We start from the raw sequence: 22717 nt of genomic DNA on the forward strand, positions 1-22717 counted from the left end.
CCTTCTCTCACGTTGTTGGCATGTTCAGGTAAAATGGGACAACTGGTAAGGTAAATTGGGACATTCATTTTCAGCTGAAATATTTTTTTTATTTGAACATATAGTATATAGTACAATTGAACATAGTAATAGAAGGGCTGAACAGAGTAAAATAGGGAATCAGGTGTTGTATTAATACAAAAATAATTAAAAAATGATTTAACCTTAAACCTTAACATAACTCTTAAATGTTTCATATTTCATCCCACTATGTTATTTGGGTTTTAATTTTAATTGTTAAAACTTAAAAGGGCTGAACTTCCCAGTGAAACAAGCCAGAATACTGGTTATGAAACCATTCATAGGCCTACTGTGCGTAGCCTACTGCTACTGTGAAATTATACACAGTCTTTGCAGACAAACCCCTCATCTTCCATTATGCCATAGTCTTCCCCACAGCTCTTGTGGAACCAGCAACCTTGGGGTCACTTTTGTCCCCATACATTTTCCTACAGACAGGGGTGGCTGCTGCAGGTTTGGCTTTCTGCTTAGCTGGCTGCTTGCTTAGCCTTTGTTGGCTTCTTGGTTTTTGTTGGCTTCTTGTTTGCTTTTGCAGAAACATAGTCGAAATGTTCTGTGCTGGTAAGTCAATAGCTGGGGGGTTTAGCCCTCTTTTGGATCCCTCTCTCTCTCTTTGGAATGGGAATCAGGTCAATGAATGTCACTGGCTTGGCCTGAGGGGAATCAAGAGACAGAAGACAGAAGGTTGACTTAGGTGACGGATACAGGTAAGTGACAGGTTACAGTGACAGGTAAAGGACCATACCAATGGTTTTGAGTGTTCTTGCCTATAGTGGGTAATGTTTTACAGGTTATCTAGGCTACCCACCGTTGAGGTTGATGGCTGCTCATCATCCTTTTGGGTGGTTGGGTCCTCTGGCATTGGGGTAAAGCAGAGGAAGGAGGTATCATCAAGTGGAGACATGATGATTTCCTCTGCACCCAGATCTTCCATGCTCAAAGTCATCTCAGTATGTGAGGGTGGCATGGCGTCTGTGGGTGGCACAGCGGGTGAGGGTGGCAGGGCGGGTGCTACAGTGGGTGGCAGTGGCACGGCTCTCTCCGTGGTGGTACTTGGAGCATAGACCTCAGCAGGGACAATGTTTTTGTTCAGGGGAAACATTCCTGTTCCCCTGAAGCCAGCCTGGGCGTTCTCAACTGTGGCAGTCTTCTGCCATGCCTTGTTGAAAAGGGAGAAGAACTCCATTTTTGGCAGCTTGAGTCCTGCTCTCTCTCTGGTCCACCTTCTCCCTTCCTCGTACCAATTTCCTCTTAAAAAGTGCCTTGTCAGCTGGCTGCAGGACATGTGTCGTGTGGGATGGATAGCACATGACGTGAACATTGTTGTCCTTCATCAGCTGGATGAAAGGCATGTTATAGACATGGCTGCTGTGGCCGTTGAGTAGTCCTTCGGCAGCTGCTGCACAAACAGCTTACCCCACTCAACGAAGAGCTCGCTGTTTATCCAGCCATTCTCTGAGACACTGGCAATCACATGACTTGGGCACCCATACAGCCATTCCATCCTCAGTCGTTTTCCTTTGAAAATTACAAGTGTGCGACTGTACTGGCCCACAGCTTTGAATGCTGCCAGCACTGTTGTGGTTTCTCCTTTCTCCCCAGCTGTTATTTCCACACACTGTTTCCCCACTTCCCCAACTACCCGTGTGGAGCAGAACTGGTCTTGTAGTCCTGATTCATCGCAGTTCCACAGATGTGAGGGAACATCCACAATATTTAGCTCTGTGAGCAGGGCTTCATACTCCTCAAACCATTTTCCCACCACCACTGGGTTCAGGCCTGCAGCCCTTGCTGCAGACAGTGCTTCAGGTTTTTTGATCTTCAGTTCTTTGTGATGTTTCATGAAATTGTTGAACCAGTGGTAACCAGCTGAACCCTTAGCTTCCAAAAAGCATTTAATGCCATTAACTTTGGCAAAGCTAAAAGCAAGCTTTTGAATATCTTTCTTGCCCGAGGGGAAACCACAATGAGATAGCATTTTTACTATGCTGGAAACTTCTTTTTCTGCTGCCTCTGACAGGTAGGGTTTCCTGCCAGAGGCATGTTTGGAGCCACTGATCTTCCCATTGACCCCTCTTTCCAAATTTGACTTTGGCACGTTCCATGCCCTTGCCAAGAATCTTAGTTTGGGATTCTGCCCTGCCTCCACTGTCTCCCTATATTCTTTAATAGCACCCTCCATCCTGTCCTCTCTCCACTGATTGTATTTTATCTTGATATTCTCTCCCTGTCTTTTCTTCCCTGTCTCTCTCCTTGGTACCATGTCTGTAATAAATAGTTTTACAAAATATTAATTTTAGGCTACTAAACTGTTCAGAGCTAGCAAGTGAACAGAGCTAGCATGAATGAATAAACTCTGATCAACTTTTATTACCTACATTAGCCTAGGCTAATGCACATTAGCCTAGCATATTGTGTATCTGTGCGAGGCAAAATGTGTGACATGGCTAATGTGTGTACATTAGCCTAGGCTAATGTACACACATGAGCTTAGGCTAATGTACACACTTTAGCCTAGGCTAATGTACACACTTTAGCCTAGGCTAATGTACATTAGCTTAGCGTGTTGTGTATATGTGTGAGGCAAAATGTGTGACATGGTCAAAATAATACAAGAAAAAGCCTATAAAATTGATTAAATCACAATCTTATTGCAAATATTAACACTTAAACAACTGTCCCAATTTAGCTGAAATTCTTGTCCCATTTTACCAAACGCTGTTTGATAAAATGGGACGGTGCTTCAAATGCTTATTCACAAAAAAACAATATGTATTTGGCAAATATGTCTATTATAATTAGAAAACTTCCTAAAACACTTCATCATAATACAGTTCTGCAAATTGTTAATTAGTCTGTTATTGGCTTAGCACCCTTATTATGCAAAAGTACAATTCAGTATGTCACAGCACTTACTGAGCGATTTGCCTGACCTGATGACCTTGAAGGTTTTGCCACACACTTCCTGGGTACCACAGATACAAAATGATTGTTTTATGTTAAGTAGTATTGTAGCAACAATTCAATGACCTTTCCAGTGATTGGCTGCTAATATTTAAAGAGCAGAGTGCCTCAAAGCTTCTATGTCCCATTATACCTGATGTCCCAAATTACCTGACATCACCCTATAATAATATATCAGTCAGAGGGACCAAACCACTACTTTTACTGCAGTACTTTAACTACATCAGGCTCATAATACTTATGTACTTTTACTGCAATACTTGAACTACATCAAACTCATAATACTCATGTACTTTTACTGCAATACTTTAACTACATCAAGCCCATAATACTTATGTACTTTTACTGCAATACTTTAACTACATCAAGCCCATAATACTTATGTACTTTTACTGCAATACTTTAACTACATCAGGCTCATAATAGTTATGTACTTGTAATGTACTTGTACTTGTAATGTATTTCTACATTGCAGTATTGATACTCCTTGCTTAAGTAAAGGATCGTAATACTTCCTCCACCACTGTCTGCCCTACAGGGGTTTGTGTTGCGTTTACTCTGCTTTTTTCCCTCCTCCACTCAGGAGTCATTCAGATGTCCGGAAGTCCTTGAATGCAACATTACCACATTGATTATCAGAGCGGAGAAATACCGAGCGGCGCCGTGAAGCTCACATACCAACCGGAGAGGACCAAACACCACACTTACATTACCTGTGAGTAATTCCACACATTTAAAGGTTTGTTTATGTGTGATCTGTAGCTGAGTAGAGATGAAGCGTGTCCGCTCCGCACGGCACGGCGGCGGCAGCGGCTCAGTTTCCGGGTTTGCCGTCTTTGTGCACACGGCACCGGGCTGGTGCAGCGCGCAGAGATCCAACGTGTTTCTGTTTATATCCAGTCAGACACATTCAGTTCTTCACACGGACACGTATGGAGGTAGATTTTTATATGTTTAATGGCTTAATATCGCCGTGAAGCCGAGGCCGAGCCTTCGGGCGGGCAGCACCAGGCCCGAACCTGGGCCGCGGATGACTTCTCTCCGCATCCTCCGGGAAGTTTGACGAAATAAACCCGCGGCTAAGCTAGCTGCTGGCTAACCTAAACTGAAGAGGTGAGGAAGGTTTAAACGTGTTAGCATCAACATGACTTATTCCTGAATATCAAACCATCACGGATTTACATTAATCGTCAGTACAAATGACGAGCCGTTTGTTTATCCAGCGTTTTAAACAGCCATCCGTTAATTTAGATGAACCGGGCGCCAAACTCCGTTTAGAAAACCTGTCAATTTAATATTTAATTTCCTCTCAGTGCGCGAACATCATCACAACATCCATTAAATGTTCGTATAATTATTGATTAGACGTTGTTCTTCAATTCGGCTTTCAACCCAACTAACAAGGAAACCGTTTTTCTAGTTTTATCATCCATTTAATTCTCATCATATTAGACACAGTTCATAGTCTGACCCTTCACTGTATCCCCTCATAATTAGAAATTATTCAGAAATACGTCATAAATACATAAATAGATGATTAATACATAAATATATGATTAATCCTTAATGAAGCTTTCAGAGAGCAGAGAATTTATTCTTTAGTTTTTACACTTTTTGTTTATGGAGAAAAAGTATTTACAGTCACACTGTATAATAATTGTCATATATCACACAAAACAGGAGAACATAACAGTTTCAACGATTTATATTAAATGTGAAGAATGCAATAATATTTTTGAATGGTGATATTCATTTATTTTGTAATAAATGTGGGTCATTTCTCTACGAAAACGTGTATCAGCTTCACAAAAATGTTAGGCTAAAGGAAAGAAAAGTGTCTTTGCTGCTCTCAAATGTAAAAAATTAGGTCAAATTTGGCTTTAAAACACGACTGTGCTTCAGCTTAGCTGCTAGACTAATAGGATTAATTGAATAACTGGTGTTTTTTTATTGTAATTACTATATCCGGAATTAACCATAATCAGTGAATAATAGATGTTCTGCGCTGACATCTGTCGTCATGCTCTCAGTTGTGTAATAATTCTTTCAAATCACGGTAATTACGGCAACTTTGCAGAACTTGCTTTGCTTTATTTGAGTATTTTAATTTAATGCTACTTTATAAATCTGTCTTTAAAACTTTATAAATGTCATTTAGGGTATTTAACACCTATAGATACTGGTGTTATATATATATATATATATATATATAAGGTGTAGCATTTTGCACTTTTTACTCAGATATCTGCCTCTAAAACTGTAAGGAGTTTGATGTGATAGTTGTCACAGCTTTTAGTTTCATTTACATTATTTTATTAAGTGACAAGTCAAGCTAACTTGTATTGTTTTGTCTGGCAGATAAAACATTTTTGCGTTATGTTATTCTATTTTTTTATATTAATAAACTCTTTTAAAGTTGAACTAATGAACCTTGTGCTTTATTCAGGCTTCAGTCATTATCAGGATGCTCTACCTGATCTACTGCAGGGTTTACGTTAGCCGTAGCATGTGCTTTCTGCTGGTGTAGTTGTCCAGCAGATGCCAAAGAAATAAATGAGTCAGTTCATTAAATAGCCTAATATAGTGTGACCTGTAAGATCTGTTGCCAAGGCAACTTAAATATAAACTTATATTATGAAAAAAAATGAGTTTTTGCCTTTGCTGTTAAGACATTGAGAGATTTAGTCAGATGTGACTGAAGCTGGATTCAGACCAGTACAGTCCTGCGCTGTGGCTCGACACCAGTTAACATGACTGTGAATCAGCCGGCAGCTCTGCAGTTAAATAACATGTAAGTGACCAGTAGGAGGTTTAACTTTTCCCAGTACGGCCCTGGTGAGAGGTGGAGGTGGAGCTGCAGGCTGCCTGCATGGCTGCATTAAAGTAACAACAGCGAGGCTATTATGTAATATAATAAAAAACGTAGACTATTATATGACTATTAAAACATACAGACGAGGGGAAAAATTCAAGGAAAAACCAGTCCAGGTCTGAAAGCTGGACCCCTACATACAGTGAGAGGATCTGGTGGCTCTGTTCTGATCTGGGGGGGGGGCATTTTGAACACCTATGGGAGATTTTGGACTGACGTGTCTGACACATCAGTGCAAAATCTACCATAGATGTTCAGTTGGGTTGAGATCTGATGACATATGATTCACATCATCTTCATACTCATCAAACCATCCAGCGACCCCTCGTGCCCCCCCAAAGCATCACAGAGCCACCGGATCCCCTCACTGTAGGGGTCAAACATTCAGACCTGGACCGGTTTTTCCTTTAATTTGTCCCCTGTCTGTATGTCCGGTAGTTTTTAGTTTTGTCCAGATGGAAATCTCTGCTTCCAGCTTCTTAAATGTGAATATTTTCTGCTTTCTTTAATCCTTTTACGACAGTAAACTGAATATCTTTTGTGTTGTGGACAAAACAAGACATTTGAGGACGTCGTCTCGGGTTTTGTGAGACATGTTTCACCATTTTCTGACATTTTACGAACCCGAACAACTAATGGAAAAAAAAAAATAATTGACAGATGGTAAATATTAGTATCAGTTGCTGGAAGGTTGGCTGCAGGTAGACGGCGAGCAGGGAGAGGAGTTTAGGAAGATATGTGGGGATTTATCCAATCAGGGTCGAGTAAATAAGTGTTTGCTGACAGATTGAGAGAGAGGCAGGAGACCGGTGGGAGGGGTGGGGGGGGTTTGTGGTGTATGTTGCACAATGGCGGGTATGACGAGGAGCTCCTGTTGCAAATCTGAGGACGTAGTGAGGTAATGAGTCGTATTCAGCCAGGAGACTCAGCAGCAGAGCGGTTAACGGAGTCACCGCAGCCACAAAGTGTTAATACGCAGGATTTAATCAGCGAGGGGGGGGGGGGCGGGGGGCAGGATTTGTTCCTGTACAGGAAACCAAAGCATGAGGAGGATGTTTGTTGAGAAGTTGAGGAAATGATCACTATTTAGATGATTGATTAATAGTTTTAAGTCATTTTTGTATGAAATTGCAGCTGTTGCTGTTTTTATGTGATAATAAACTGTATCTTTGAGTTTTTGGGTTGTTTGGATGAAAGGATGTGATGATGTCACGTCAGGGCGGGATTAAGAAACTTTTAAGAGTGACTCAACATTTAGAGTCACAGAAACATGATTCATGAACTCTGTAGTATGTGTTTGGTGTCTTTTTAAACTAGTTTGTTCTGAAGTTTTTCATCATTTTTATCCTTTTTAAACGTGTCGTCTTGGTTTTAAACATGTTGTAACTTACCTGTTGTTGTTGTTGTTGTTGTTGTTGTTGTTGTTGTTTTCCCCGGCAGCAGAGATGATGACTGAGGCGAAGAGTCGAGCCGTCCGGGTCATGATGTTCCTCCTCGCCGTGAGTTTGTCCGGCGGCGACGGGTTGACCGGTCCGGACTGCAGCAGCAGCAGCAGCAGCAGCAGCTCGTCCGCCGCGGAGACGAACGGCGCGGCGTGTTTACTGACGGCTGTAGTGGACACACACAGAGCGGAGCAGAGCCAGAGACAACACCTGGAGGCTCTGTTCAACAGGTGAGACCCTCTACGCAGAAAACTCACTGATTACTGTCAGTTTATTTAGTTTTATTATTTCAAGAGACAAAGATTTTGTTTGATGACATCATAGAAGAGTTTATGTGGCGACTGATCACTTTAGAGGCTTTTAACTCTGAATGTTTGCTGCTTTCAGCCTCTCAGATGATGTAATGTTTGTCTTTGTCAAACATGACAGTTGACCTTTGAACCTGGAAAATTATAATTAGCTGACATTTTAAGGACAAAACAATTAATCAATTAATTATTTTAGTAACAAAACTAATGTAAACATTAAAGCAACTTGAGACTAACGCACACAGGAAATTAGAAAATAAAAATGATGTAACAGTAAGTATAAAAGGCTGCAACTAACAGTTATTTTCATTATTGATTAATGTGCTGATTATTACATTTGTGTCGCGTATGAACTTATATAAACTCGTGTTTAAAACTTCACTTTTCAGTTTCATACAAACATGTTATTAAAAGTTTTCTTCAGAGATGCAGCGATCGATCAGCTGCCGATCAAATTTACACACACACACGTGCACACAGCGGCACAGACAGTAACATCACACACACACACACACACACACACACACGTGCACGTTGGTCAGACTTTTAAAGCATCGAAAATTGCGATCTGTAAAATCTTTCTTCTTCTTTTTAATACAGTAGAACTGGCTGTTATTAATCTGTAAAGATCATTAAATAGTTTAAAATGTTGCGTCCTGAAATGTATTAAATGTTTTTACATAAGTTGCTGAGAATAAATGAGTCGTATTGTGATGATTATTGTTTATTTGTTTTATTGATCTGACAGATACGGAGAAAACGGCACCATCTCTCTGGCTGGTTTAAAGCGTCTCTTACAGAACGTGGGCTTGGGTCGCATCAGGACCGTTACGGCGCAACATCACGAGCAACCGGGCCACCGCGACCACCCGCACCACCATCACCACCACCACCACCACAACCACAAGGGCCACAACCACCACCACCATCCCCATGACGACAGCGACGACAACTCGCATCACCAGAAACACGGCGAACCCTCGCAGCCCGGGAAGTCCCCGAAGACCCCCGACGTCACCAAAGAGGGCACGACGGGGAAGAAAGCGGAGAACCCGGACAGCCATAACAGTCTGTACGACAAGAAGAGCGCGGCGGCGGCGGCGGTGGCTCAGGAGGTCGGCACCACGGCGGCGTCCAGCGCACAGCTGATGGTGAAAATGGACGCAGGAGAGGAACCCACCGCAGCCAGACTGGTCACTGAAACTCAGACGCAGGAGGCTGCGGTCACGCACGACCACACGGACCATGATCTCCTTCACAACCGAAGCCTCCCCGCTGCTGAGGTACCACGTCTACAGCGATGAATCGATGAATCTGTCCTTTTGTTTTCTCGATTGAATCTCGGTCTGTAAAACATCAGAAAAACCAAGAGAGGTCGTCAAAGGTCGTCGTGTTTTTTGTCAAAGCAGCTCTCCAAAACCCAAAAGATATTAAATGTAGAAGTAAGACGTGTAAACGCAGACGGTTCTCACGTTCAAGAAGCTCGAAGTGTCAAAAGTTTGTCTGTAAAATGACATAAACAATTATCAAAATAGTTTCAGATTAATTTTCTGTAAGTTGATTAATCGACTAATAACTGCAATTCTAAAAGTTGTGAATATCTGCAAACAATACTCAAAATATACCAAAAATACTACTACTATTAATAGTAAGGATTATTAATCATAAATAACTAATAATACTTCTTTAATACTAACTTTTCAGTATTTTATTGCATATTTTGCACAATATAAACATGTTTTAACCTTTTTTTTCAGTCTTAACGACAGTTAGACTTCATATTTAGCTTACAAAAGGATCTTTCTTGTCATCTTTTTATCTTTTTTATTGTCTTTCTAGCTTTTCTTTACTGTGTTTTTACTTGTAACGGATCACAAAACTCACGATTCGAATCGGATCATTTTTTCGGATCAGCAAAAAAAAAAAGGAGGAGACAAAACTTTGCTTTCCATATATTCTGTAAAACATTTACAGCAAAGAACTAATGCCCATGGTCTTAAATGAAAACAGCATCTTAAAATCTATAAAATCTATAAAATATTCAAAGCTCAATTGTTAAATTAAATATGAAACATGACACCTTCCTCTTTTAAACACGGTAGTGAATGAAACAGCCTGATGTCCACTTGATGATGAAACATAAACACACGTCCCGTCCTGCAGCTTGTTGAACGAGACAACAAACAAACGTTCACCGCTAACGTCAGTTAGCAGCTAGATGCTAATTAGCTGCTCAGCTGCAGCACATCAAACAGCGTGTAAACATACCTGCAGATGTTACCCTTCAAAATCCCTGCTAGCGACACGCTGTCTGCTATGACGTCCACTAACAGCAGTTTGTTTACTTTATTTTAAATGAGATGTTATATTTTGCAATTAATCCGCAGTTCACGTGCGTGTTGAACCGTGGACGATCCGTTACACCACAAGTTTTTACATATTTTATCATAACTTTATTTAAATTTGATCTCACCTTTATTCATTATTGTTAATATTATTATTATTGTTTTTATTATCTAACTCTCTAGAAAGCCAACAAGCGTATTTCGCTAAATGTCAAACTTCCTTCAAAACTGAGCGGCACAACTTTAAAGGACGAGTTCACATTTTTTTATAAGTATTTTTTTTAAAACAGCCAAGAGCCCAAATAATGAACACTGAAACATGTTTTTCTTGCTGTAATTATTCCTCCTTTTCATTTTATTTAATCTTTGTTTAATCAGGGAGTCTCACTGAGATTAAGATCTGTTTTCTAAAAGAAACCTAAGAACAAAAGAAAACACTCATAAGAACACAATCAGTGGACAGAAACAACACAACTACACAATAAACAAGGAATTAATAAAACAGTCGCAAGAATCATAAAAAATATCAGATAATAAATAATAAATGACCTGAAACCAGTTCAGCCAACACTAGTGTGAACATGAAGGAGGTTCAGTAGTTACTGGATTTACTGGATTTAAATGAGAGGAGATGTGAGGCAGTTTGGAAGCTTTATAGACGAATAACACGAGATCTATTTTTCTTCTTGGCTGTAAGGAAGTCCAACCAACGTTGCAATGCAGAGAACAATGATGAGTTCATAACGCTCTATCTTTAAATCTTAGTCATTGTTTCGGTGACACGAGTCATTTCCTCTGAGCCGTCATGCCAGATATTTTATGACGTGACTATTTTGGTACAAACATTTACCCGTCGGCCTCCCGAGATTTACTTGCCAAATAGAAAATCTACCCGCATTTGGCGCTTGGAGGCTGTTAATGTCAGACCCTGCGAAAGGTTGTGAAATGAGTTTTGGGGGAGAAACAAAACCCGCTCTGGATAAATAAAGATTAGGAGAATATATTGTATAAAAATTGAAATGAAGATGTGAGTAAAATGAAGAAACAAATCCTGGTTTTAAGAGACTTGTTTTGTTTTAATCCTCAGTGTCTGAACGCCTCCAGCATCCTCTCCTCACACGGGATGTCTCAGGAAATGAACATGACCCTCGGTGACTTCAGCTTCCTCTGTCCCGCCCTCCTCAACCAGATTGACGGCGGAGCGTGCATCCTGCACAGAGACGCCGCCAAACACGGAGACAGAGGTGAGAGAAAAACGTCCCATCGACCGGATGCTGGACTGAGATTTATTGTTTTTATTTTACGGACGAAAACGTTGTTTGATCGGGAGAATAAAAATTTGAGTTGGCTTTCAGGTTTTTAAAATAGTTTCAACCTTTGACTTTGTGTTTATATCCAAGATAATGTTACACTGTAAACCCTCACAGACTGTTAACATGAGAAGTAATGTCTACATATTATTTAGTATTAACAAGGATGTGGCTGAATAATAAAGGTTTAATACGTTTGTTTTACCTCGTATATGCTTATATTTTTATAGCAGTTCAGTGACATGATGAAACAGGGTTCATTAAATGCAGCTCCTTGTTTTTTTTGGAATATTTTATATTTATTTTCAGATTTATTGTCAACAATTAGACAGAACAGAAACCCGTCCTTTATAAACCCAGTTAGAAAAATGAAAAAAAAAGGAAAGAAAGACAGAAAAAGGTCAGTTCATAGAGTGAAACACAAAGAGACACAGTGTTGTGTCCTTTCAAAGAGGCCTTCTGGCTAAACAGAAGTGATCACATTGCTACGGTGGCGTCAGTGATGTGCTTATATATTCTATATATATTCAGAAAGGTATTTTATCCTTTTTCTAAGACTACATGTGATCTTTTCAAGAGGAAGATCATCAAAGACCATCTATCTGTGAGGAGAAGGGGAATCAGGTTTCCATAAACTTAATTTGGGAATTAGTCAAAGATCTACTGACAGTTGTGAAATTTCCTAGTAAACAAAGCTCAGGATCTAATGGGAAGGTGACTCCTGGTCGCGGTGTCACAGAGGTCGTACTGAAAGGGTCTCACCTTAGTGCAAAGCCGGGTACAGTTCACGACCTTTATAACACATCCGAAGCAGATTTCTGACAGTTCAGGTTTGGATTTATGGAGTTTCTGTGGGATGAGGTACAGTTGATGGAGGAAGTTAAAGTCCACCAGTCTGTACTGGGCATTAACGGTAGCTGACGAACCGCTTTGATGTTCAGATCTGATTCCCATCTCGCTCTAGATTGGAGCAAATCCAACTTTGGGCCTTCAATCAGCAGCAAGGAGAACATTTTAGAAAAACATCTGTATACATTTCCCTCATGAAGCTGTTTCTCCACAACGGTAAATGCAGATAAAGCCGTTCCACAGTTCTGAGAAAAGATCTTAACTGACGATAGAAGAAGAAGAAGAAGAGGAAGAAGAAGAAGGTCTTGCTGGAGAAGTCATATTGACAAGTCCTTGTTTGTAACAGTCCTCCAAATACTGGATCCCTTTATGATGCCTAATGCTAATAACTTCCTTTTTTGTTTTTGTTCTAGACCACAAACATCATAAACATGCTCACGATCACCATGGTGACCACAACCACTCGGACCACGACCACAGCGGTCGAGAAAGTGGAGAAAGTGGCCGAAACATCGCGACAGGTGAGACCTCAACTGACGAAATAAATGCATTTTTGTTGCTAGTGATGATAAAAAGTAGTAGTTTTATATTTTTATCTGTAAGTTTTTATTAAAGTGTGAAGTTCTATTTCTGAAGAGCGAGATGAAGTCTGGTGTTTTGATCGGTGTGTTGCAGCGTGGGTCGGCGGGTTCGTGTCCATCACGATCATCAGCCTGCTGTCTCTGGCCGGAGTCGTCCTCATCCCGCTCATGAACAGGGTTTTCTTCAAGTTCCTCCTCAGCTTCCTGGTGGCGCTGGCCGTCGGCACGCTGAGCGGCGACGCCTTCTTGCATCTCATACCACACGTGAGTCGGCGAGGCGGCAGATATCCGGTTGTGTAGTTCAAGTTCGAGTCGAACTTTATGTAATTTGAGTCAGTTGTCACCCGAGTGTCCCGTCTTTCTTCAGGCCTGTTTTAGCATTAAAACCACAGACTGTATAAAAATAACGGACGTAGCCACCGTGACGTCACCCACTGGTTTGAAGGCCTCCAGTTTGGCTTTTTGACCGTCGCCATCTTGTTTTTTTGGAGCCAAAAGTGATCATATTTTGAGGAGAGCGTGGAGCAAGAGAAGAGCTCCCCAGGGTCCTACTGCAGCACCTCACCTCTCATACGCTGCTTTATCGTCTTATTTTACTCTAAATGAGACCATAATTTTCAAAATGAACATCATGCTGTATTGAAGACTTGAAACTAGAGATTGAGATCATAAACTCATCAGGAAAGTGTTTACTGTAGTAATAAATCCAGTGAGAAGAAGGGTCATTTTCTCATAGACTTGTATACAAACTGACTGTGGAGTCGCCCCCTGCTGGCCATTAGAGAGAATGCAGGTTTGAGGCACTTGACGCATTGGCTTCACTTTTCAGATCGGCAGCTACCCGTTTGATTTAAAAACAACGTGAACACGACTGACAGGACGACAAAACACCCGTACGAGCCTGCAGGTCTTTGTAGCTTCAAAAAATGGGTTTTTATTCTCCCAAAACATGCAAAAAGGAACAAAGCAATAATGATTAATAACAGTTCATTCGTTTCGAAAGGTGCCTGAAACCAGTTCTGCCAATATTAGTGCTTACATGAGGAATACTTTTATAGTGCTTCAGACTGAAACAAACAAAATAATAACATGTTAATTAGTGAGCTAAGGAGGTGCTGGTAGTTGGTGGAGCTGCAACCAGTAAAAAGAAATTACATTCACCCACAGTGATGCCTTTAATTGTCTTACTTTGTCCGACCAACAGACCAGAAATGAAAAATATTCAGTTAACTGTTATTTATGTCAAAGAAAAATAGGAAATGCTCACATTTAAGAAGCTGGAAATCATCATATTTTTGGTATTTTTGCTTGAAAAGTGACTGAAGCGATTAATTGATTATCAGAAAAGTTGCTGATTCATCTTCTGTTAATAAACTAATGGTTGCGGCTCTAGCAGATGGATTTTGTTACAAGCGGACAGAGCTGATCCAACCGGCTGCTGGCTTTAGTTTCATATTTAAGACCATGAAAGTGGTGTCAGTCTTTTTGTTCAACTCTAAGCAAGAAAGCGAGTCAGCGTATTTTTTCCCCCAAAATGTCGGGAAACTGGGTTGAAGAGTTGTTCGGTGTTGTTTGGTTTCATTCTCTTTATGTGTTTTTACGCCTCAGTCTCAGGGAGGACACCATCACCACCACGACGTCTCCGGGATGAATATGGAGGGACATCATCACCTCCACGATGAACACGAGGAAAACCTGGACGGCGTGTGGAAAGGTCTGACGGCTCTGAGCGGCGTCTACGTCATGTTTCTCATCGAACACTTCCTGACGCTCGGAAAAATGTACAAAGACAAGAAACAAAAGGTCGATCAGTTTCTTTAAGACGTCTGTGAAAATATTTGCATTTGAGAAGCTTGAATCAGAGAATTTGGACTTTTATTTTCTTAAAAGAATGACTCAAAACTGTTGATGGATTATCATAATAGCTAGAGATTTATCTTCACATTGATACCAGCTGAAGTCAAAACGTTTCCATCTGGATACTGCAAACGTCTTTAATGTTGTCCTGTCGTTGTCACAGATCCAGAAGAAGTGGGATCAGAACGACAAAGCGGATCCGGAGAAGCAACCGGCTCTGGAAGAGAACGACCTGAAGCCAACCGAAGGTGAGACGCAACACGAAACAAACACACTGAAGCTGTTTTAACTTTTTTCTCTGAGAAAACCAGGAGTTTAACTTCCTAAAATTATAAAATTGTCCAAAATGTCTGTTAGAATTCAGCTGAGACTAGATTCAAGTAAATCTGATGAAAGTAGAGCTGAACCGGACAAGCTGAACAAAAACCTCAACATGACCTTTGCTCACAGCAAACCACTTCCTGTCCACTAAGAATAACAAAATAACCTATTTTTATCCAACAGTTTTGTTTTCTGCTGCGTTTCTGCTAAAGCTGACATTAGCTTGTTGCAGATATATTGGTATATATATATATATATATATAGACACAGTTGTGCTCATAAGTCATAAGAAAATATGACTGATCATGCTGGAAACTTTTGTTATCTTTAGGGATAGTGGTCAAGTGAAGCCATTTATTTTCACATGATTATATTTCCCCTTTTTAAATCATAATAATAACTGAAATCACCAAAATGGCTCCTGATCAAAAGTTTACATCCCCTTGAATGTTTGACCTGATAATAAACACACAAGTTGACACACACAGGTTTAAATGGCTATGAAAGGTAAGTTTCCACACCTGTGACTTGTTTGATTGTAATTAGTGTCTGTGTATAAATAGTCAATGAGTTTCTGCACATTTCATCCAGGGCTGCTCTGACTTTACTGGATACTGAGCCATGATGAAAGCAAAAGAACTGTCAAAGGACCTACGAGAAAAAGGGAGTTAAACTTTATTAAATCAGGAAAAGGATATAAAAAGATATCCAAAGATTTGAAAACACCAATCAGTAGTGTTCAAGCTCTGATGACGAAGTGGAAAATGAAGGGTTCTGTTGATACTAAGCGACAGACAGGTAGAACAACAAAGATTTCAGCCACAAGTGCCAGAAAAATTGTTCATATTGCAAAGAAAAACCCACATGCAACTTCAGCTGAAAGTTGCAACTTACAGCTGAAAGTTGCAACTTACAGCTGAAAGTTGCAACTTCAGCTGAAAGTTGCAACTTCAGCTGAAAGTTGCATGTGGCTGTTTTCAAGATGCACAACAAGGAGGTACTCGAACAAAAATGGGCTGCACAGTGAAGTTGCCGGAAAAAAGCCGTTACTATGCCAACGCCACAAAACAGCCTGCTAACAATATGCCAAACAGCACCGAGACAAACCTCAAAACATCTGGAACAAAGTTATTTAGAGTGATGAGACCAAACTTTAACTTCATGGTCACAACTACAGACACTATGAATGGTTCATATCTCTCAGATTCTGCCAAGGTATGTGAACTTATGAGCTCAAATAGACAGTACATAGTTTACATCAGAGACTATGTAATGTAATGTATGTAAATGTAGTCGTTAAGAATAAACGAGCTGCTTCGCCGTTTGTACGTGAGACTGTGTAGTTTGAACAGTTGGTTGATTTCAGTATTCCTGTTTGTCTTCCTGCAGACGTGGAAACTAACGGCGCCGGTACGTTCGGTGACCACTCCAGCGGCCTGCACGGCAGCAGCGTGGCGGAGGAGGAGCAGGTGATGCTGGCGCCGCAGGTGTCCGTCGTCTCGCCGCAGGGTTACGGCCGAGCGTCGGGCGCCGCCGCCGCCTACACCGACGAGGACTGCGAGAACAAATGCCACTCGCACTTCCACGACACGGTGGGCCAGGCCGACAGCATGCACCACCATCACCACGACTACCACCACATCCTGCACCACCACCACTCCCAGAACCACCACCCTCACAGCCACTCCCACTCCTACTCAGAGCAGCACTTCCAGCAGGCCGGCGTGGCCACGCTCGCCTGGATGGTCATCATGGGAGACGGACTGCACAACTTCAGCGACGGCCTCGCTATTGGTGAGCGGATGATGCGTCTCATGATCGGTCTGAGACGTCAGTGTGGTGACCTGCTGACTTTGGCTTCATGTTATAAATGTTTCCTCGATAAGAAAAGTAGCTTGACACGAACACACTGCTGGGATTAAAACTTATTACTTACTATTAAAACAAAGTAGTGACCAACACTGACACATCATCAGCTTTTAAGCTGATATGTTGAACTTGTTAGCAAACAGTTGTTTATTTCCACATCCAGCAGTTACAGAGCAACATTATCATTCATGTGGAGTCGTGTTTCTGTCCACCTGGTGAATGTAAGTCCAATATTCACTCTCTTTTAGCTCTGTTTTTACTCTCTACCAACTCCTGAGGGAAATATCTGGCTCTTTAGCTGCTAAATGCTCCACCATGTTCAGCAGCTAGTCTACAGCTAACTGTGTCTGTTTGCCGTTTGGTGCTGAGCAGGTAGTGTACAGTGGCTTTTTACAGCTTTTTCTCTGAAAACAGCTGCCTGCTGCGGCCCAAAACGACGCTATGAGAGCGCTGAGAGTGAACCAAAACAGTAAAGTTGCAGCCGGACAGATAAACAATGAGCTGAAACTCACTATAAAGCTCCGTAAAGCCGAGAGGAGCTGCAGAGTCACTGATAATTCTCTGTAGGTTCATCACTACGAGCCACGACCAACACATTACACACTGACACATCATGGTTATTATAAAAATATTGATTATAGCAGCTTTAAGCTCAACGGAAATACCAATTAGCTTAGGAAAACACCTCTCAGATGTTAGAAGTAGTCCAGTAATAATAATTGTATGTTTTTTATGTTGTTCTGCAGGAGCTGCCTTCACTGAGGGTTTGTCCAGTGGTCTCAGCACGTCTGTGGCTGTTTTCTGTCACGAGCTGCCTCACGAGTTGGGTAAGAGCACATTTCTCATCCAGCGTTAGTTACTTAAAGCCACTTAAAGTGAAGTTTTAACATAAACATAATGTTATTATCACAGTAATATCTTGATTTATATGTGAAAACGTTCATAAAACTATTCAAAATTGCTTAGTAAAAAGGCTAAACTAAGGTTTATCTCAGTCAAATAGATTTTTAGTGTTTTACGCACATAAAAGTAATATAAGTATGTTTATTTAAATGTTCAGTATACTTTATATACATGCGTAACACACATTACAAATAGATTGTAAGTAAAAACAAAATACAATAAATGCAGAACAGAAACCAATACTTCAACGATTAAATGATTCAACTGCAAACAAATGAAAATAAATAAGAAATCTAAATGTCGGACTCCATTTTTGTATCAAATTGTTGCAGAAATGGGTATCAGAGCAAAAAACTCTCTCTTGAAAATAAAAAGGGAGTCAGAGGTCCAAGCAGCAAAGTGTTCTTTAATGCCGGCATGAAAGGAGAGCAAGTAGCACTTTTACAAAGAACCAAATCGCTCCAAAGGTTTTTTCTTTGGGGTTCATTGTTTTTATGTCCTTGGGTCGGCTTAGGTCACACCTTATCATCCACCCTCCCTAATTTTTGACCAATTATTATGTATCTTTTATCTCCGTCACTCGTTGTTGGTCAAAACTCTTCAAAACAGGTTTGGAGGTGTTTGAGGATATGTACTGGCATATTCAATTCTACCTGATTATATCCAATTTTTATATAGAAGTATTGGGAATCATTTTACACCATTATTGCCAAGTTGTCTTCTGGCCTTTTATTATTTTATAAGTTATTCTAGTCATTTTACACCCTTATTTCTTGATCTCCTCCAGAGAGTATGTTTGAAAGGTGAAGACTTTAGCAGACCCAAGCAAAGTGACATGTAATTATAATCATACATACATGTATGATTATGATTCTTCTATCGTGCCTCTATACGTACAGTGTGATTAAATATGGTTCATGAGATTATAACTACACCAATACAAATTGTATCCCACTAGCCCTTATTGCTTATAAACTTATAAAATCAATCTGCAGCTTAATATTGTCTTTAAGCACACCAATGACTTTTAATGAAAATACACCACACCGTTTCCCAGGTGATTTTGCGGTGCTCCTGAAGGCCGGTATGACGGTGCGTCAGGCCATCCTCTACAACGTGCTGTCGGCCATGATGGCGTACCTGGGCATGGTGACGGGCATCTTGATCGGACATTACGCAGAGAACATCGCCACGTGGATATTCGCCCTCACGGCGGGACTCTTCATGTACGTGGCTCTGGTGGACATGGTGAGTTAACGTCTCGTGCACCTGAACGCATCGCGGACCGTACAGCTGACCGCGAACATGCACGTTTGTTCTGCAGCTGCGTGACGGAAAATAACACGTGATAAGTCTTTAAGCATGTTCATGGGATTCCTACCAACTGCTTGCAAAGCAAATATCCCTCGTTTGATAAAGGTTGAAAGTTAAATCTACCAGAATAAACTTTTTATATTTAGGAAGCAGTCAAGTACAGAAATGACTCTTTATTCCCTCCACATGGTGTTAAAAGAAACTACTCAGCTGGTTCCCAGTGAGTCAGGAGAAATGAAACCGATTGTTTTCATGCAGTCAGCAGCATCTGTTCCGTCTTGAACGTCTCTGTGAGTGCAGACGGCAGACGGCCTTCACGACCAGATGGCCTCTTCTCACACTCACACACTTTATAAAAAACATGCTGGTTTTATAAAAAAAAAAAAAAAAAAGCAAACAGAGGAGAGGTGAGCTGTCACAATCAGCTGCTGTCTGGAAAACACAGGAGGAAAAAAAACAACTTGTGTTGCTCATGTCTGCCCTCTTGTGGCCACATTACAGCATTACATGAATATATAAAACCACAGAAACAAAACAAACCCACAGTTCAGATACTTGGCGACACATTTGGATTTAGAATTGATTCTCAGTTGAATAAACAGAAAGGGAAGCACTTTTTTTTTGCTGTTCTTCCTCCAGTTTAGTCTTTCTGTCCACTGACTACTGTAAAACAGTAATCCTCTGTCTTCTGTCTTCCTCCTCCTCCTCCTCCTCCTCCTCCTCCTCCTCCTTCAGGTGCCGGAGATGTTGCACAACGACGCCGGGGACCACGGCTTCAGCCACTGGGGTTTCTTCCTGCTCCAGAACGCCGGCATCCTGCTGGGCTTCTGCATAATGCTGCTAATCGCCATTTTCGAGCACAAAATCCAGCTGGACCTGGGATACTGAAAGCAGAGGTGTTTCGATCCTGAGCTCCCACCTTGCATTCCAGTGTCTGTGTCAGAAGTGTAGTGTTTTTTTTTTTTTTTTGTTTTTGTTTTGTTTTTTTAAATTTCTTGTTCTAGACAATTCAGAGCTTGATTTTTTTTTAGTTTTATGTTTTCATCTCGGTCGTCGTAGCTGAAACAGAAGGTACACATGTAGGAGCTTCTGAGGCTCAAATATCTGCAGCTCAAACTGAGAATTAGTCCAAGAATAACTGACAAAGTTGTTTTGTTTTTTTTTAACATTTTCTTGGACTACAGTTAAAAACATGCAGCATTTCTTCCTGTGTCAACAAACTTGTGATTCCCAAGTGGGAGATAAGAGTCTATAAAATGCCCCCCCCCCCGTCCAAATCGCTCGTTCGATCAGTTTTCAGTCTATATTTACGATAAATCCAGTAAGACGTGAAAGCAGCGAAAAAAAATGGTATCTGTTTCCCCCATGACGTCACTTGATTGATTTATTTCCTCCATTATGTGTGATATTTACTTTATCTGATGTGTTGGACGTGTTTCTGCTGCTGAATGGAACCACATCAGTATTACAGTAGAGACCAAAGTGCCATAACAGCCCGACTGTTCATACAACGCTGTGCCGGGTAACATTTTTAACGTTCCTCCTCTAAAGAACTAAAGGTACGAAAACTTTAAGCCTCGATCTTTTGCCACAGTTATTCTCTGCGTGCACTATTATCCTGATTTAAAGCTGTGACTTAACGATTATCATCGATTTTTTTTTTTTTATGTCAGAAATTAGTCAAAAACATCCCGTTCTGATGCTCCGAAACCACAAAATATTCACATTTCAGAAGCTCTTCTTTGCAAAATAACTTAAAATGATGAATCGTTTATGAGAATTGATGGTTTAATGGTTTTTGAGTCTAATTGTCAACATTCCTAAGAGACCATCCAGTCCACAGTTTGTGGTGTTGTTGCTTATTGCAACGGTAATAAAAACTACAAATATTCCATAAATGTACACACAGTTACCAGTTTATTAGGTACAACCAGCTGAAAATAACACAATCTAACACAACAGTGCATCATTCAGAGAAGAGTTTTGGTTATTTAGTTTTAGATTTACCTTCATTGATGCATATAGGGTGGACAAAATAATCCAAATAATAAACACCTGTCAGTGTAACGTGCAGCCCAGAGAGCTGCAATTATCGATTAATTGGCTGATTATCGCAATGAATCAATATAAAATCATAAAACAGTGGGAAAAAAAAATGTCCATCACAGATCACAACACTGAAATATATTCAGTTTATAATGATACAGAAACAGAAAACAGAGAAAAGCAGCAAATCTTCACAAAGCAGAAGCTGGAAGCAGAGAATTTGTCGTTTCTGCTTAAAAAAAAAAAAGACGAAACGATTATTCGATAATCAGAGTTGTTGCGTTAGTTGCATTTAGTTTTAGCTAGCTGTACCTAATAAACTGCCGTGTGTGTGTGTGTGTGTGTATGTCACAGGGATGACTTCTAAATGCTCATAGAGGGGACTTATAAAAAGTGTTACCCAGGAAGGATCATTTGCCATAAAGAGCAACACACACCGACCTCGTCTCGTAGCGTCGTTTAACGCTTGTTAGAAACAGAAGAAGAAGTAGTTATTGTACGCCGCTAACCAGGAATGTAAAGATCCCGGAAATGAGCCAATGTGATTTAAAAAAAAAAATCGAGTGTTGACGTTGGGAAAACAGGACAGCGGCGAATCTCCACGTGGTTTCAATCTGCACTTAATAGACATAGAAAAGATGTCCGGCGCCACAAATAAGAGTCAGGTGATCAGCAGGTAAAACCAGACTGAGAATACGAAGCTGCTTTGTTACACACGTCCTCCTTCTTACAGGAGGACGTGTGTGGAGGTGAATCTTAAGTGCCCGACAGTAACCCGCAGCGTTTTATTCAATAACGATCTACCTTTGGTGTCTTGCAGAAGGAGCCTCGTCGGGATCATCAAACTCACTGTGAAGAGTTCTCTGGTACGAATCATCAACGTGTTACACACTCACACTCACATCCTCAAACGTTTGAGTCGGTACGTCGTACGTTCAGCTACATCAGCAGGAAATCCGTCCGTTAAACGAGCTCGAGTTCAGCCAGATGAAGGAAAAAAAAAAAAAAAAAGTTTCTTATCAGTTTGAAAATGAAGACTCGCCGGGTACAAACACGTAAAAACCACAGTCGGCTGTTACAGTTTAAATGCTTTTGAAAGAGTTTGCTGTTAGTTCTGATGTGTGAGGAAGAATATCTTATAATGTTTAGTTTAACAAAAAAAAAAAAAAAAAAGAGACAGAAAGATGCAGCTGCGTAGAGTCGAGGCTTCAGACTTGAAATAGATATTAATAGTGATATGAGTTAGTCTTTTTAAATAATGCGCTTTCAGTCGCTGGGAGGTCATTTGTTGTTTTTTTTGATGTCAAGCTTTGCCTGTTTCAACATGTTGAAAGTCAGTTTTGAACTTTGACCTGTTCTTGATTCATGACTGGACAAGAACAAGATAGAAGTTAATTATGATCTTAAGAGCGTTTTTTTCTTGTGACAAAAAGGTCAAAAGATAATAATAAGTCTTGTTAATCTGAGGTTATTGAAGGTTTTAGATGAACTTCATAACAGTTTACATTTAGTTCAACAACGATCGACGATGGGTTTGAGTCAGTCCAGTCTGTCGGAACAGCTTCTCCCTCTACGGTCTGACACTTTCTATAACTTTTTTTTAAAAAAACTGACACTCCTGCATTCACCTCGCTCTGTGATTGGTCAGCTGTGAGTCAGGGGGTTGAACTTCTCTC

General features: G+C 40.6%; 2 protein-coding genes across 6 annotated transcripts; one reads left to right on the forward strand and one right to left on the reverse strand.

Moving 5' to 3' along the window:
* Positions 1-542: 542 nt before the first annotated feature.
* On the reverse strand, positions 543-2262 carry si:rp71-1d10.8. Of its 2 annotated transcripts, none has more exons than XM_044368642.1 (2): positions 869-2262; positions 543-713 (listed from the first exon to the last, which is right to left on the reverse strand). In XM_044368642.1, exons 1-2 carry the CDS (start codon positions 1379-1381, stop codon positions 627-629), a joined length of 600 nt encoding a protein of 199 aa, XP_044224577.1. In that variant the 5' UTR covers positions 1382-2262; the 3' UTR covers positions 543-626. Both variants share the same exon structure in this region; 1 of them encodes a protein (XP_044224577.1).
* A 1115-nt stretch (positions 2263-3377) lies between these two features.
* slc39a6 (solute carrier family 39 member 6) lies at positions 3378-22195 on the forward strand. 4 transcript variants are annotated; one of them, XM_044368060.1, is made up of 12 exons: positions 3378-3739; positions 7337-7568; positions 8395-8929; positions 11079-11235; positions 12564-12671; positions 12826-12995; positions 14340-14534; positions 14752-14836; positions 16299-16703; positions 17525-17605; positions 18739-18929; positions 19731-22195. In XM_044368060.1, exons 1-12 carry the CDS (start codon positions 3637-3639, stop codon positions 19881-19883), a joined length of 2415 nt encoding a protein of 804 aa, XP_044223995.1. In that variant the 5' UTR covers positions 3378-3636; the 3' UTR covers positions 19884-22195. The 4 variants fall into 4 exon arrangements, with proteins under 4 accessions (XP_044223995.1, XP_044223996.1, XP_044223998.1 ...); XM_044368061.1 differs by having other exon boundaries at positions 3646-4137; XM_044368063.1 differs by having other exon boundaries at positions 3646-4137; positions 7340-7568.
* The last annotated feature ends 522 nt before the right edge of the window (positions 22196-22717 follow it).

Source organism: Thunnus albacares, chromosome 12, assembly GCF_914725855.1.
Source record: "Thunnus albacares chromosome 12, fThuAlb1.1, whole genome shotgun sequence".
Classification (NCBI taxonomy): domain Eukaryota; kingdom Metazoa; phylum Chordata; class Actinopteri; order Scombriformes; family Scombridae; genus Thunnus; species Thunnus albacares.